This window comes from Oryctolagus cuniculus, chromosome 4 (genome assembly GCF_051225735.1).
Source record: "Oryctolagus cuniculus isolate XC-2025 breed Fujian yellow rabbit chromosome 4, ASM5122573v1, whole genome shotgun sequence".
Lineage (NCBI taxonomy): Eukaryota > Metazoa > Chordata > Mammalia > Lagomorpha > Leporidae > Oryctolagus > Oryctolagus cuniculus.
In genome coordinates, this window is record NC_142870.1 from 148,376,139 (window position 1) to 148,392,610 (window position 16,472).

General features: G+C 37.3%; 1 protein-coding gene and 1 pseudogene across 10 annotated transcripts in view; one reads left to right on the plus strand and one right to left on the minus strand.

Moving 5' to 3' along the window:
• DNAJC13 (DnaJ heat shock protein family (Hsp40) member C13) overlaps positions 1-16,472 on the minus strand; it is a 135,997-nt gene that overhangs the window by 42,688 nt on the left and 76,837 nt on the right. For 8 of the 9 annotated variants that reach the window (XR_016233295.1, XM_008249241.5, XM_089332250.1 and 5 more), the window contains 8 exons: positions 14,283-14,437; positions 11,149-11,350; positions 8,629-8,744; positions 7,585-7,663; positions 6,064-6,199; positions 3,440-3,624; positions 2,999-3,073; positions 355-474 (listed from right to left, as the gene is read on the minus strand). Coding sequence is in view for 8 of the 9 variants with exons in the window: in XM_008249241.5 (XP_008247463.4) it covers positions 355-474; positions 2,999-3,073; positions 3,440-3,624; positions 6,064-6,199; positions 7,585-7,663; positions 8,629-8,744; positions 11,149-11,350; positions 14,283-14,437 (1,068 nt within the window). In the remaining variant the exon portion in view is untranslated. Of the gene's footprint in view, positions 1-354; positions 475-2,998; positions 3,074-3,439; positions 3,625-6,063; positions 6,200-7,584; positions 7,664-8,628; positions 8,745-11,148; positions 11,351-14,282; positions 14,438-14,979; positions 15,052-16,472 lie in introns of those variants that run through there. The other variant, XM_089332251.1, reaches the window with a different exon arrangement.
• On the plus strand, positions 728-2,010 carry LOC100352719 (ribosome production factor 1 pseudogene; annotated as a pseudogene). Its single transcript, XR_016233296.1, has one exon. The product of XR_016233296.1 is annotated as a ribosome production factor 1 pseudogene (transcript).

Genomic DNA, 16,472 nt, shown 5'->3' on the forward strand with positions numbered 1-16,472 from the left:
GACAGTAAGCTCTCAGATTCTGGAAGCCTTTCCTACCAAGCATGAGTGAATTCTATTGAGTTTCAGGTTTTAACATGATCCTTTACTTTTATTAAATTTATTGAGTTCAGCCTTCCCTTTCCTCAATGCCTCACTTGTAATGTTTAGACCTGTCACTCTTAGACTTACTCTGTGACAAGCCTAGGAACAAAGCTGTAATTTACAGCAGTTTCCATGAAAAATGCTTTCAGAAACTCAAATAATTTACTAACAAATAATTTAGAGAAAACAACCTCCTTATAAATTGGGGAATGGTTTTCTGATAGGAAAATCCATTGCAAACTGTAACCAGAAAACATTAAAGATGAATTCTACCTTGCCAAAATATAGCACCCGACAGAGATCCTTGATGATGCTGGGCATTTCTGTGATCTTCTCACGACATTCTTCAAACTGCGCAGCCACACTATAGCATTTACTTATGTGTCCACACACCTACAGGCAACACAGAGCAGAGAAAAAAGGGGAGTCATGCGTGCATTCCTTAACTGAGACATAACAAATCAAATCAGCAGAGCTTTGTAAATAATGCTTGATGATACACATGGTACTCCAAAATCAAGCACAGTATTTCTATTGAATCACCGGTCCTTCTCATTAAAATTACGTATAGATGAAGGGGTTATCAAATCACAGCCACTGTTGGCCAATGGGCCAAAATGATAATGGCTTGCTTTTGTACTGCTAGGGATTGGTTTTTACAGGACTATACAAAATAAATATGTAAAATGGGGTCTGAAGAAGCCCAAAGTCTCAAATGTTAACTCTCTGATGTTTTCCAAAAAAGTTTGCTTGCCTCTGAATCAAAATATTTTTGGGAACCAAAGAAAATGGCGAAAGCCGCGGATAAGACCGGCAGTGGGGGGAAGAAAAATCTGAAAAGGAAAGCCGTTACCGAAGAACCGCAGGAGGCTACAGTCGCTGGGGATGAGGCGACAGAAAGTGGGGTTCAGCCCCTGAAAGCGGCTGCATTTCCCCCAGGTTTCAGCATTTCCGAGATTAAGAACAAACAGCGGCGACACTTAATGTTCACGCGGTGGAAGCAGCAGCAGTGCAAGGAAAAGTTGGCAGTTAAGAAAAAACTTAAAAAACTGAGAGAGGCTCTTGGAGATAAGGTTCCAACAAAGCCTGTACCTAAGACCATTGACAACCAGCACATGTATGATGAAACCATAGTAGACCCTAATGATGAAGAGGTTGCTTATGATGAAGCTACAGATGAATTTGCTTCTTACTTCAACAGACAAACTTCTCCCAAGATTCTCATCACAACATCAGATAGACCTCATGGGAGAGCAGTAAAACTTTGTGAACAGCTCTCCACAGTTATACCAAACTGGCTCTAAAAAATTATTCCACAGTGCATTTCAAGAGATTTCACAGATCTGATTGTTATTAATGAAGATCGTAAAACACCAAATGGACTGATTTTGAGTCATTTGCCAAATGGTCCAACTGTTCATTTTTAAATGAGCAGTGTTAGTCTTCGTAAAGAAATTAAGAGAAGAGGCAAGGACCCCACAGAACACAGATCTGAAATGATTCTGAATAATTTTACAACACGGCTAGGTCATTCTATTGGTCGTATGTTTGCTTCTCTCTTTCCCCATAATTCTCAGTTTATTGGAAGGCAAGCTGCTACATTCCATAATCAGCGGGATTATATCTTCTTCAGATTTCACAGACAGATATTCAAGAGTGAAAAGAAAGCAGGAATTCAGGAACTTTGACCACGTTTTACCTAAAAATTAAGATCTCTTCAGAAAGGAACCTTTGATTCTAAATATGGAGAATATGAATGGGTCCATAAGCCCCAGGAAATGGACACAAGTAGAAGAAAATTTCATTTGTAAAGTACTGAGGGGATAACTTGGATTTTGCTGAACAGGCCTATCTTGAACTTGGTAAATTATTTCTGATGGAATACCCTTTTCAAAATGGCATTTACTGATTTCAAAAACTCCCTTTCATGTCTGGACAAAAATGACCAAGTACCCTGGACTGCCATTGTTTATATAGTAAATGTAAGTCATTTAGGTTTAATAAACCTTTTGTTTCATAATAAAAAAAAATATTTTTGTCCAGCTTGTTAACACAGCAAGGCAACGTACTTCAAAACACAGGATGAAACTCAAAAGCAAGGAGACAACTGATCTGATTCCTAGATTTGCTAGCATAAGCAAAAGACTGCACAAAAAAGATATACTCTACAATGATCTTAATGAATTCCTGATGAATTTTCTATCAAGACTTCAACTATTATAACCTTAACAAAACTTGGGAGGAAGATAGAGAAGGAAATTAGGGAAAACAATGGAAGACAAATGAAACAAGGATGGCAAAATGACAAATGTCTGAGCTAGCTGACAAAGACTAAGGGCTCAGTATGGGAGCCAGTATTGTGGCATAGAGGGTAAAGCCACCTGCAACACTGACATCCATATGGGTGGCCAGTTTTAGTCCCAGCAGCTCCACTTCTCATCCAGCTCCCTGCTAGTGTGCCTAGGAAATCAGCAGAGGATGACCCAAGAGCTCGAGCCCCTGCAATCAATGTGGAAGATCTGCAAGAAGTTACTGATTCCTGGTTTTAGCCTGGCCCAGGCCCAACTATTGTGGCCATCTGGGGAGTGAACCAGCAGATGGAAGATCTCTCTGTGTAACTCTGACTTTCAAATAAATAAATTTTTTTAAAAAGGGGGAAAAAAGAGCTCAGTATATTATTTTAAAGACCAAAAAAAAAAAAAAAAAAAAGCCAATCTCACAACTGATTCTTAATGTGAGACAGACAAACAGCATCAATATCACTGGAGATTTGACAGAAAGTATATTCTTAGGCCCCTGAAAGAGTCACTGAGTCAGAAACTCAGGTTAGGGTAGAGCTCAGCGATCCTTGTTTTAACCAACTTCTAGTGAAAGTCTTATATGTTAAAGTCTTGTGTAACTTTGGCTTTAGCCATACCTGTACAGACATGTCACTCGGTTTACTAGAACGATTCAAGACAGACACACAGCGACTAAATGCCTCTTGTAACACCTGCAGAGACAGAGTCAGACATTAAAGATTTTTCATGTTAGATATTTGGCACCAAATGTTTGCTCAATTAACATTTGTTTAAAAAAAAAAAAGATGCCTAAAGGTTTCTCTTTAAAGAGTTTGCAGTAAACTACTGGTAAACAATATTATCTTTACCAATTTTAAACCCAATAGAATCCAACTCACATTATGAGATAAAGCTCAATTTCCACATTTAATTTTGGTGCTACAATACATATTGTGTTATCTGCTGGAATAATTTATAGGCAAAAATTTCATTAACTGCATTTGTAGTGCCTGGTGAATTATTTATTCCCAAGTGTCTTATATTGTCCTAAACTAGCTTAAAGATAACCAGAACATCACCTCTATGCCATTCTCCCTTCTGAGCTCTTCAGCGTTGAGGGCCGAACAGTTGACAGTATGGAAAGCCAGTTCAGCAGCCGCAGGCAACAATGGTGATTCTTTTGAGAAAAGCAGGTCATCTGAAGTTTCCATTGTTATAGTTCGAATTAGCATGGGATATCCTGCATATTTATATGGCTGTAAGTCTGAAATAACCAAAGGTTAGTGTTGGGAAAATAAAAACCACAAACTTTGGTTTTAAGTTAATTTTGACACCATATTCAACTACACTGTCTTAAAAAAGCAAAAATGGTAAAATATTCAACATCATAAACAAACTCTAATTCTAGCTTATAAAAAAGTTAAATCTATTTTTAAGAAAATCCCTTGGATTCTTCCTTTCAGCAAAGGTTTTCATTGATTTCTCTAAAATGTTTCCACTAGAGAACAAATATTTCCTGGGAAACTGACTGCACTTGATATGTAATTACTTTGATCCTTTGTAGGACATCTACTTTCTACATTGTCTATGTGATCTTTCACCTGATCCCAGAGAGCAAGATATGGCAAATACATCAGAAATAGTATTAACACTCATGATACTTACCTCCTTATAAAGAAAAAAGAATTTTTTAATTTTTTTTTAATTTATTTTTATTTGAAAGGCACAGAAAGCAAGAGACAGAGACAGATCAGGCTGAAGCCAAAAGCCCAGAAACCAATCCCAGTCTCCCACATGGGTAGAAAGAACCCAAACTATTGGAACTATCACTGTTGCCTCCCAGGGTAGACAGCAGCAGGAAGGTGGATGGGAAGCACAGCTGGGGCTTAAACCTAGGCATGCCTATATAGCGTGTGAGTATCCCAAGTGGCCTATTAACTGCTGTGCCAAAGATGCACACCAATAAAAATTCTGAAAAAAAAGAGTGAATATTTTATATTCATTGTTCTGGATAACAAGTGTACTTTGCAATTTTAAGGTAACTTAAAATAAACATCTGAAAATAACTGAATATAATCTGATACCAGAAATACAAAATGGGCCGGCGCCACAGCTCAATAGGCTAATCCTCCGCCTGTGGCGCTGGCACACCGGGTTCTAGTCCTGGTCGGGGCGCCGGATTCTGTCCCGGTTTGCCCCTCTTCCAGGCCAGCTCTCTGCTGTGGCCCAGGAAGGCAGTGGAGGATGGCCCAAGTCCTTGGGCCCTGCACCCCATAGGAGACCAGGAGAAGCACCTGGCTCCTGCATTCGGATCAGCGTGGTGTGCTGGCCGCGGTGGCCATTGGAGGGTGAACCAACGGCAAAAGGAAAACCTTTCTCTCTGTCTCTCTCTCTCTCACTTTCCACTCTGCAAGTCAAAAAAAAAAAAAAAAAATACAAAATGAAAGTTAATATTATTAAGTCTATTTAGCTCATTCTATGGATTGATAAATCTAAAACTGAAAGCTGGCATATACAGGGTACCCAATTACTCTGTTCATCTTTAAAAAAAAAAAAAAACTGGTCTGTTAGGCAGGAGTATGCAAACTAACTGACTTGGACTCCATAAATACCTTCGTAATTCCATTTGGTATCAGTGTAAAGCTTTTTGCCTTTCAAGGCTAATAACCTGCCTTAAAATAAGATGACAAAAAAAGAGAAGAAATCCTGGCATTTACAGATCCTGATTTTCCTAACTGACATGTACAAAAATATGTGGCTAAGAAAGTAATTTAAGATCCTGTTGAACCAGGCCTCCTGCTCTGAAACTCACTGGGTATAAATCCCTGTGGGAAAAGTGTAATATGACCCTATAACACAAACCAATGGTGAGTCACAACTTTATCTTGTGACTAATATAGTTACCAGCCACTGGCCAATAACCAAAAGTTCTAAAAAAAGATTTCTAAACTCATTCTGATGAGTGCTAAATGTCATATAACCAAAATATTTACAAATGTGTTATGTCCAATTCATATGCAGAAGTGAATCAGTTAATCACTGTTCTCCCTAATGATACAACTGTTAAATCCTTAGGCTGTCCCCTACACTTTAACTCTAACATCACCACTTTTTTCAATCTCAACACCCCTCAAACTTACCTTAAATCCCCCACCACCTGTCCTCTTTTCCTTCTCACACAGCACCATCCTACGGCAAATGAATCTCATACTTTGCGCTGTGAGTCAAGTTCAGTCCTCAAGCCAACAAATGCCTGCCACACAGAAACCTCTTCTCCCTTACCCTCCCCCAGTAAAGCTTTTTAACTTACTCCTTTCTGAGATGCTACTGTTATGACCCCAAAAAAGGTACAAAAGGCCTGGCCAAACATGCTGCAGAATGCTGCACACTGAATTGCACCTATTTTATCTATTCTTGTGTTTTTCAAACTGCTAACCACATAATTTCATAAAATGGAAATGTCATTCAAAAAGTAATAATAATATCTATTGGAAATGCAAAATAATAAACACAGTTAAGAAGGGAAAGTATAAAACAAACAACATTTCGGACTTTCCTCTAGAATATTCCTGTATTCAAAATACAGTTCCAAGAGTCTTTTGCAATAAAAATTCTAATTCTACTAAAATACACTATTGAAACAAGTAATATAGTAGGATTACCTGGAAAATAAATGAGAATTTGAAAATAACAGTTGTCTTACCTTCTTTATGACGGTTGAAAAGTATGCTCTGTGTTTTCAGAATTAAAATTATATTCTCCGGATCTGGTCCATCCACTATTTTTGCTGACTTGGTACATAAGAACTCATATGCTTTATTTACTTTTTCAAACATGTCCTGTATGTAACCAAAGATAATTATATCTGTATTTTACCAATATCTTTAGTCATTATTTTATTTTTTACATTAAGGAATTCATCACAACAGTAATCTAGTTGGCACATTATTAAAGTGAAACTATTTTTTTTCCAAATAGCTATTGAATGATCTCAGCAATGTTTACTAAAAAAAACTCTTCAAATAAGTATTTAAGATCAATCTTGAAACATATAAATTCACACAGACTAGAGAGTTTTTCAGTTAATATAAAAAATTGTAAGAACTGCTGTTTACTGAGGCACTGCTGGCAAACACTATGCTGAATGCCATTATCTCATTTAATCCTCTGAACAGTCACATGAAGTGTGCAACACTTTATCCTGACTTTTTACATGGGGATATTACAAACTATATGACGTAAGTAACTTCTGTAATAATAAAAAATCAATTTGGTAGTGGAGCTACAACATCCAGGTGTGACTCTTAAATACACGCCTTTAAAGTATTTCACTGTATTCTGTTCCATTGTTCTAGATGTTCATTCTTGTCTAAGTATCATATTGTTTTACTACTATAGCTTTATGGAATGTTTTCGTATCTGATAGGTGATGTCTAGCAATTTAAAACTGACTGCAAGATTTCTTCCTATCTTGATCCTTTTTTCTCCCAGATGAATTTGAATTGCTACAAGATTCTCAAAAAAACCAAACAAACAAACAAACAAACAAAATAAAACATCGAACCAAATGCAGCCTTTTGATGAAAAAAGTTTTCAACACACCAAAATGGCATCCTTTGAATGTCCAGTCTTCCCATTCAGGAATCCTTGTGTGTTTCCAACGAAAACAACTTACAAATTTCTAGTAACAAGACTATCAGTCCTAGTCTTAGCCGTTCTGGTGTGATTTCATCTTTTGTGACTCTTTACCAGCTGAGGCATGAAAGAAATGCTGGCAGCAGATGATTTAAAATCCAAATTTTCTACTTCTTCAGTTAGAGTGAAATATGGTTGGATATGATTATGAAAACATATAGACATTGCCCATAGCAATCCATATATCAGTGGCATCACTTGCAAATGAATTAAATTCACCAATATGCCTAACTTTCAATTGTTCTTATGACTGCCCATTAGAGTTCATTCTTAAAGAGACATGGTAAGGACAGAGAATAAATTTACCTGTATGTTACTAGTCACAGGGGAGCTGTTCTGGTAAATTGAGGGAGGACCACTGACACAGAAAACCAGGGCATGTGACTAAAATTTTATTAAACAGACACTCAGCATAGGTTATGAGGCAGGGCAGACACTGATTCACAAGGTGCTCTCTGTTCTCCTTCTAAGGAAAACTAGACCAAAAGAAATTTAATCTAAAAGTCCCAAATCCAAAGGCAGTACATACCCTCCCTTCTGGATTCTTATCAGGATGGTACTTTTGTGCAAGCCTGAAGTAAGCTTTTCTAATCTGGCTCTCATCATGCCTGTGAAATAGGAAAATTTTTTATGAACATAATAAGGACCAAGTAAAAATTATTTACAAGATCATCTAAAATGATGTTTCAAGAACCTTACTTCTTCACAGGAATTTTATGTGATCACACATTAAGCATCAAATTAAACCTAGTAAGACACAATAAAATATTTTTAAAATATTACCTCTTTTAGGTAAAGGAAAAAATTTAATACTTCCCTATTCTAGACTGACATTCGATAGAAATTATAAAACCATATTTGGGACCAAGAAATATTTTTTTAAAAACCCAGTACTTTATCAATATGCTTAAAATACCAATTCTAAATCTATAAAATAGTTTGCCAATTCAAACGTCAACATAAGTTACTAAAGAAGTCTTATGAAAAGTGTACAATTTTAGTCTATATTTAAGAGAATGTTTTTAAACCATTTTTCTCTAACACATGTATCCTACTATAAAACTTCACTGATAATTAATAAAGTAAATCTGCAAGAAGGGAAAAAGGAAGATGTGAGTGACTAGCAAGTGTCAGATACTTTGCCTACGTTATTTCAATTAATAGAAAACAATACTTATATCAGTAAGAACCGAAATTTACCATAAGTGAAAGTTACATGGACAGAGTGCCATAGTTATTCCCATATGTGTGTACAAGGGTACCCCAAAAACTATGTGGAAAGATGAAATCAAAAAAAAAATCTGAGTACAAAATAAATTTGAAATCACATTTTTTTTCATAATACCCACATTTTCCACAAACTTTATCAACATCCTTGTTATGCTAGGATTTCAAAAATGCCTGTTAACCCAAATATACATATTTCAATTTCATTTTCCATGAACTTTTTGATGTGTCCTTGTATATCAAAGAATAAGCAATATTTTGAAAATGGTTGATTTAAATATAATTTAGTCTTTGATTTTAATACTTTAAGGTAGATATTTATTTCTCTATTATGAAAATAACTCACAGCCCCTGTCCTTGAGGCAGATTAAGCACTTCATAAGCATCATCTATTGACATTGTAGGTGGCTTCTTTTCTACTTCCTTCTTCCAGGCTTCAAGGGTATCCTTTAGAAGTTTAACCTTAAGGCAGAGGATTAAAATTTATATTAAAGTAAAGCTTATTTAAAAATATAATTAAGTAGAATTTTGTGCTATATATAAACCGACATTTCTAGGTTGTCCAATTAACATCTAATAATATAAGTAATCAAAATCATAGCACTGTTGAGTAGTTAAGTAACCAGGTATTATTTATCACCAGACTGTATTTCTTTATTTTCTTTTGAGTGACAGTTTTTAGTCTCTGCCAGTTTGTGTCTCCACCCTTAATTTTTAAAGAAAAATACAGAAAATATCTTTGAAATTATTAAATGATACCCCTTGCAATAAGAACAAAAGCTGTAGACTGCATGCTTCTCCAGATGAGCTAATGTAATTACTGATATGTCAGTACTCAAACACATGCGAAGGTAGTGAATACAGAGAAGTCAAGGTAGTGAGAAGACAGTAATGTTTACTGCATGCCAGGCAACTGTGTACTTTATCATTTAAATTTTTTTTTTTCAAAAATTTGTTTTTATCTACTTGAAAGAAATAGAGAGAGAGACACTGGTTCACTCCTCGAACACTCACAGCAGCCAGGAATCAGGCCAGGCTGAAGCTAGGAAGCAGGAACTCAATCTAGAGAATCCCACATGGATCGTAGGAACCCAATTATTTGAGCTATCACTGTTGTCTCCCAGAGAACACATCAGCGAGAGGCTGGAATTTGAAGTGAAGCTGGGACTCAAACCCAGGTGCTCCAATGTGGGACACATGCATCCCAAGTGGCATCTTTTTGTTTGTTTGTTTTTAAACTTTTATTTAATGAATATAAATTTCCAAAGTACAGCTTATGGATTACAATGGCTTCCCCCCCATAACGTCCCTCCCACCCGCAACCCTCCCCTTTCCCATTCCCTCTCCCCTTCCATTCACATGAGGATTCATTTTCAATTCTCTTTATATACAGAAGATCAGTTTAGCATACATTAAGTAAAGATTTCAACAGTTTGCTCCCACACAGAAACATAAAGTGAAAAATAATAGATGATTTTTTAAATGATGATGAAATCAGATCAGACCTATTGTCATGTTTAATCCCAGCGAGAGTCAAGTTGGGAATTGATAATTTCTTCTTTTTTTTTTTTTAACAGAAGATCAGTTTAGTATACATTAAGTAAAGATTTCAACAGTTTGCACCCCCATAGAAACACAAAGTGAAATATACTGTTTGAGTACTCGTTATAGCATTAAGCCTCAATGTACAGCACATTAAGGACAGAGATCCTACATACATGAGGAGTAAGTGCACAGTGACTCCTGTTGTTGACTTTACAAATTGACACTCCTGTTTATGGCATCAGTAATCACCCTATGCACCAGTCATGAGTTTCCAAGGCTATGGAAGCCCCTTGAGTTCTCCAACTCTTATCTTGTTTAGACAAGGTCATAGTCAAAGTGGAGGTTCTCTCCTCCCTTCAGAGAAAGGTACCTCCTTCTTTGAAGACCTGTTCTTTCCCCAAGTGGCATCTTAACTGCTCCACCAAAAACCCCTAAATAGATTTAATTCTCATATAAAATTTCAATAACCCATAAAAACACTGAGATTCTGAGATATGGCTATATGTTTCCCGGTTATTTTGTGGTGGAACTGAATTCAAACTCAGGTTTGACTTAAAAGCCTATATTTTTTATATTTCACATTGAATCTTGAATAAGTATCACAGACTCCCTACAATTTATTTGATCACAGCAGTGACTCATAGTACAAGTGGCTACTGTTCCAAAATCTGTTAGACGTCAATGATAATGGTATAATTTCCATACCATAACAGACATGGGCACCCAGGCCTACTTTACTCTTGGCTCCCCAAAGGTATCCAAGGACTCCAGGCTGGTGGAGTCCCAGGGACACTGTGGATAAGCAGACAGTACACAATGCTAAACAAATGAGGAGATCACAGCTACTGCCTGTGTTACTGTGTACCAGGAATTATGATTATGTGAATGAACACATAATCTTCACAAGAAGTCAGAGATAGCTGTTAATTATTACAACAACTACCATCACTTTAGAGATGAAAACTGAAGGTTACAGAAATAGATCTAACAATGGCCAAATTGAAACTCAATTTCAAACTGCCTAATTCCAACATATGTGAGCTTTATCTGATATAATGGCAAGCTTCTACCAAGCTACTATGCTTTTATATAAAGTTTTTCTTTCTCGCAGAAGATTATAAAGTTCTTAACACTAGCTCAAAAGCTAATCTTTCACTCTGAAATTCACTCAAATATAATGAGCTACATTCAGAGTTACATAGCACTGAAAAAGAGAATAATTTAAGAAAGCTATTCTGCTTATCACAAGAGAAAAACATAACTGAAGTGATTAGAGGTTGTTTTTATGTTGAAGAAGGCACAAATTAAATTGCCTACTCACCGGGTCTTTAATTGGCCAATCTGGAAACCGGAGTGTATCACAAAGTTGTTTGAGGTAATAAATATTACAAAATAGTTCATTTTCTAGTTGTGGATAGTTGATAACTGGGATGGGACAATACTGATAAAGTGCCCTGGTATTACTCTGAAGGCGAGGTGTGAAATCAGCAAGATGGGCAGCAATTTTCTCTATCATGAGGCGCCTGCAATTCAAGCATGATGAAAACAGGTAATCATGAAATCTAATTACATGCATCTCATTGAGGTAACTCCATTTATTGACTTAAACCAAGAGCTTGTAAGTATATCACACAGGGTATTCTAATACTATAGTATAAAAAACAGTCAACAGAAATGAACTTATCTATCATACTTACTGTAAAGATCATAGAGAAAAAGGCTAATATTATTGGTCCTTCCTATTATTTTTTTAAAGATTATTGGGGCCAGCACTGTGACTTAGTAGGCTAAGCCTCTGCCTGCATTGCTGGCATGCCATATGGGCACCAGTTCAAATCTTGGCTGCTCCACTTCCAATCCAGCTCTCTGCTAATGACCTGGGAAAGCAGTGGAAGATGGCCCAAGTGCTTGGGACCCTGAAACCATGTGGAAGACCCAAAAGAAGCTTCTGGCTCCTAGCTTCAGATCAGCTCAGCTCTGGCCATTGTGGCCATTTGGGGAGTAAACCAGCAGCAGATGGAGGGCCCCTCTCTCTAACTCTGCTTCTCAAAGTCAGAATTACAGAGAGGGAGGGAGAGATAAAGAAAGAGAGCGATCTTCCAAAAAAAAAAAAAAAAAAAAAAAGAAAGAGAGCGATCTTCCATCCACTGTCCATATGGCCTAAATAACCAAGGCTAGGCTAGGCCAGGCCGAAGCCAGAAGCCAGGGACCAAGAGATTCATCTGAGTCTCCCACTTAGTTGCAGGAGTACCAAGCACTTGAGCCATCCTCCACTGCTTCCCCAGGCACATTAGCAGGGAACTGGATTCAAAGTGGAACAGCTGGGACTTGAATCTACTCCCATATGGAATACGGGCACTGCAGATGGCAGCCTAACCCCCTTCGCCAGTCCCAATCCTTCCTATTGAAAAACGAGCCATTTGAAGGTCAAATGGAATGACGTGTGCGTGCATGAGGGTGTAGCCAAAAACACATTTATTATTACCCCCAAAACAGCATACTATACAGTGTTGTTTTAATTAACTTTCTTTTCTTTTTTTTTTTTTTTTTGACAGGCAGAGTGGATAGTTAGAGAGAGAGACAGAGAGAAAGGTCTTCCTCTGCCGTTGGTTCACCCTCCAATGGCTGCCACAGCCGGCGCGCTGCGGCCGGCGCACCGTGCTGATCCGAAGGCAGGAGCCAGGTGCTTCTCCTGGTGTCCCATGGGGTGCAGGGCCCAAGCACTTGGGCCATCCTCCACTGCACTCCCGGGCCACAGCAGAGAGCTGGACTGGAAGAGGGGAAACCAGGACAGAATCCGGTGCCCCGACCGGGACTAGAACCCGGTGTGCCGGCGCCACAAGGCGGAGGATTAGTCTATTGAGTCGCGGGGCCGGCCTTAATTAACTTTCTACAACATAATATCTAGCCTCAGCTAAGCAGAAATTTGATTAGGTCTGTATACAAAGAAATACATCTTTTAGAAAGGAATCACATTAGCCAATGTCAGGATAAAAACATTACCAAGAACAATTGTATTGCTAACTTTTTATTCCTAAGTATTTTTTCCTCTGTGGAAAATAAGACTGCCAGAGAAGACTCAAATCAGCAACTAGTACATGACAAAAATGATAACCAGTAGGTGGCATGCAGAATGTGAAATTGGTCTGAAGAGAGTGAATAACTGGGAAGGCCAAACACCAGCCATCTAAGTGAACCAATGGTGTTGTCCACCAACAGTCAGCCTTGATACTGGAACTGTGCAGGATTCAGTCTTAGAAGCAAGCTGGATACTGCCATGTACTTCTGGGTTTCCACAGGCTTCTCTGATAGCATTTCTCTGCTAATAAGGATGTTTCTTAAAATGCTAACCACGAAGGTGAAGGTCAAAATGTGCTGGCTAAGGAAGCCTGACTTTAAAATGATGCTGGATATCTCTGATCTGGTCCATTCTTTGCAAGCACTTTTTGTTGCTGTTGTTTTTGTTTTGTTTTGTTTAAAGATTCATTTTGTTTATTTGAAAAGCAAAGGTAGTGTTACACAGAGAAGGAGAGACAGAGACAGTCTTCCATTTGCTGTTTCAATTCCCAAAAAGCCACTAAGCCTGGGCTGGGACAGGCTGACGCCAGGAGCTTCTTCCAGGTATCCTATATAAGTACAGAGGCCCAAGCACTTGGGGCATCTTCTGCTGCTTTCCCAGGTGCATTAGCAGGGAGCTGGATTAGAAGTGGAGCAGCTGGTACTTGAACCAGAGCCCGTATAGGATGCTGGTGTTCCAGGAAGCAGCTTTACCCACTATGTCAACTATGCCACAATTCCAGGCCCATGTAGGTGGCTTAAGATTTATTTATTTGAAAGGCAGTGTTAGGGAGAAATAGAGACAGAAAGAGATAGAGAAAGTGAGATCTTCCATCTGCTGGTTCACTCCCCAAATGGCCACAATGGCTGGAGCTAGGCCAATCTGAAGCCAGAAGTCAGGAGCTTCTTCCAGGTTTCCCACATGGGTGCAAGGGCCCAAGCACTTGGGCCATCTTCTGTTGCTTTTCCAGGCACATAACAGGGAGCTGGATTGGAAGTAGAGCAGTCCAGACTCAAACTGCCATGCATGGCAATTTTTAATTAGTGTAATACAGTCCTACTTCCTAATGCCTAGGAGCATCTAGATTTTATCCTTATATAATTTCCTTCAGACATATAATTAATTCATTGCCTAAAAAATAACCAACTCTATAAACTGATTTAAGAAGCACCAGTCACAGTAGGCCCTAGTCCAATTAAAGCTCTATTAAGGTAATAATAATTTGTTAAATCAGGTCAGAAGACAAAAATGCTTAAGGCTTTGTACCTATCACTTGAATTAGCACCAGTGACTATTCTGCTTAGACTGACACTAGTGAAAACATTTAACAGAGTCAAATAAGATGGCAAGGAGCAAGGATTATGAGTTTAAAATATAAACAATAAACGGTTATTTACCTCATTTCACTGCTCCAGATTGCTTCTGGAGTATCAAATTCTCCTAGAAAAATCTCAGAAAACTTTTCAGGTTCATAATTTTCTAAGTAACAAACCATTGCTTCAGGTAGGATGTGCCCAAGTATACTTCTCTGAAAAATATCTTGTCCCTTTGTCTTTAAAACAAAACAAAATAGAGACACTAAAGTTACTTTTCAATTTTCTGATTAGTGAATTATGGTTAGAAAACATTTGAAGAAAGAGCACCACTGGTAATTTAGATGATAATACAGCAAAACTAAAGTCAAAAGTTCTGGTACAAAGCACCCCAGAATGAGCTCCAAGGCAAAACAAACAGCCTTCAGCCCTACAGCAGTCTTAGGCTTCTCAAGCATTAAGTGCTGCTGGTGTTATTTAGGACAGCCTTCATCATGTGTAACAGTAACAGACATCACAAGGAAGAACCTGTGAAAATTTACTACATTACATTGTTGTTTACAGTTCCTATCCATATCTCCTATTCTCAAAAGCAAATCTTGGAGATCTTTGTCTTAAGAAGGAACTGTGGCTAGGATTTGGATGGAGAATTCTACACAAGGAAATGATAATCAATATAATCAGCTACATTAGAAGTCCATATCCTTTGGCTGGTATAATGGAGTCAGCCAAATGTCATACTTTATCACTGTAAGTTTTTTAACTCATTTATTTACCTGATGGAAATAAAATCCTAAAAACTATAAATACTTTTCTTACTTCCTTCCAGGCAAATTTAAGATGTTTTACTTCCCTAGGAAAGGACAAAGAGACAGGAGGGTAAAAACTCAAATATGGCTTTACCACTTGATGCAAAGACAAAGCAGAAGATGAATATTTTTAGGTTTTTGCCAACAAAAGCATAAATTCATGATTGGTTAAACTTTTGGGTAAAGAATTGATTGTTCTGTCTTTAGAATTCTATTATTTGGTAATTCCTGCATCTAGAATTTGGCTATAAACACTGCTTTGTTGTAATTATCCAAAACATTGTTAGGTGATGTAATTTCTAAAAATTTGAATATAAACTACATATGTATAATTGCACAGCAATAAAGAAAGAAAACTAAATACCCAAAATGATTAATTCCACATTAAGAGAGTATCAATAGAGATTTTTTATAATTTCTTGTATACTCTCATTTCCATTTATATAATGCTGTGGGAATTATGCTATAGCAGACCTCATCTTTAATATTATCAAATAGATTTTCCAGGGCCTAACTGATGGCTCTATCAAACATGTGATTTGATCTAGTGTCTACTGCCAAAGACAGTAACATTCCTTAATTAGTTTCTTGATCAGTATTTCATTTTACTGTTCTACTCTTGAAAAAATGTCCCCCAAAAAATCACTGCTCCATGAAAAGTCCAACAAATTTTGAAATACCCTTCATTTATATTTTGACAATATCTCTTTGTAGAATGTAGGCATAAAGGTTTAGATCATCAAAGCCACCTGGAAAAGTCTCACCTTTCTTTTGAATGCCTAATTTTCCTCCTTGGTAAAATGTCAAGAACATTAGAGAGAATATAAAAAATTGAGTAGCTTCAAAAGAGAAGTGTGGCACTTCTGCCACCTTTGGATCTGAACAAAAAGGTAGCTAAAGTCTTTTTAAATCTTAGCTGACTATATGACACTCAGATATCTAATGAATGAATTACAAAAATATCTAATTAAAAAAAATTTTTTTTATTTGAAAAGCAGAGATACAAAGAGAAAGACAGACAACGAATGAGCTCCAATTCGCTAGTCCACTCCCCAAATGCTGCAATGGCCAGGACTGGACCAAGTCAAAGCTGAGAACTCAGTCTGAGTATCCCACATAGGTGGCAGGGACTCAACTGCTTGAGTCATCAACATTGTCTTCTTGGGTCTGGAGGTGGGAACAGAATCCAGGCATTCGGAAGTGGGACACAGGCATCTTAAACACTAAGCTAAATACCTCTTCCATTTATTTAAATCTAATACAAAGAGAACAATTTACATTCACAGAGGTAACAAATAATAATTTATAGCTATGATTTCAATATACATCTAATGGGCAACATTTGTTTTCATTTTAAAAATTTAGCTTAGATTTTCTAAGTATATGGTACTAAGAACACAAAAAAAATAAATAAAACAAAACCTACTTCAAGTAATTATAAATTAGCAAACATATACAGCTCAGA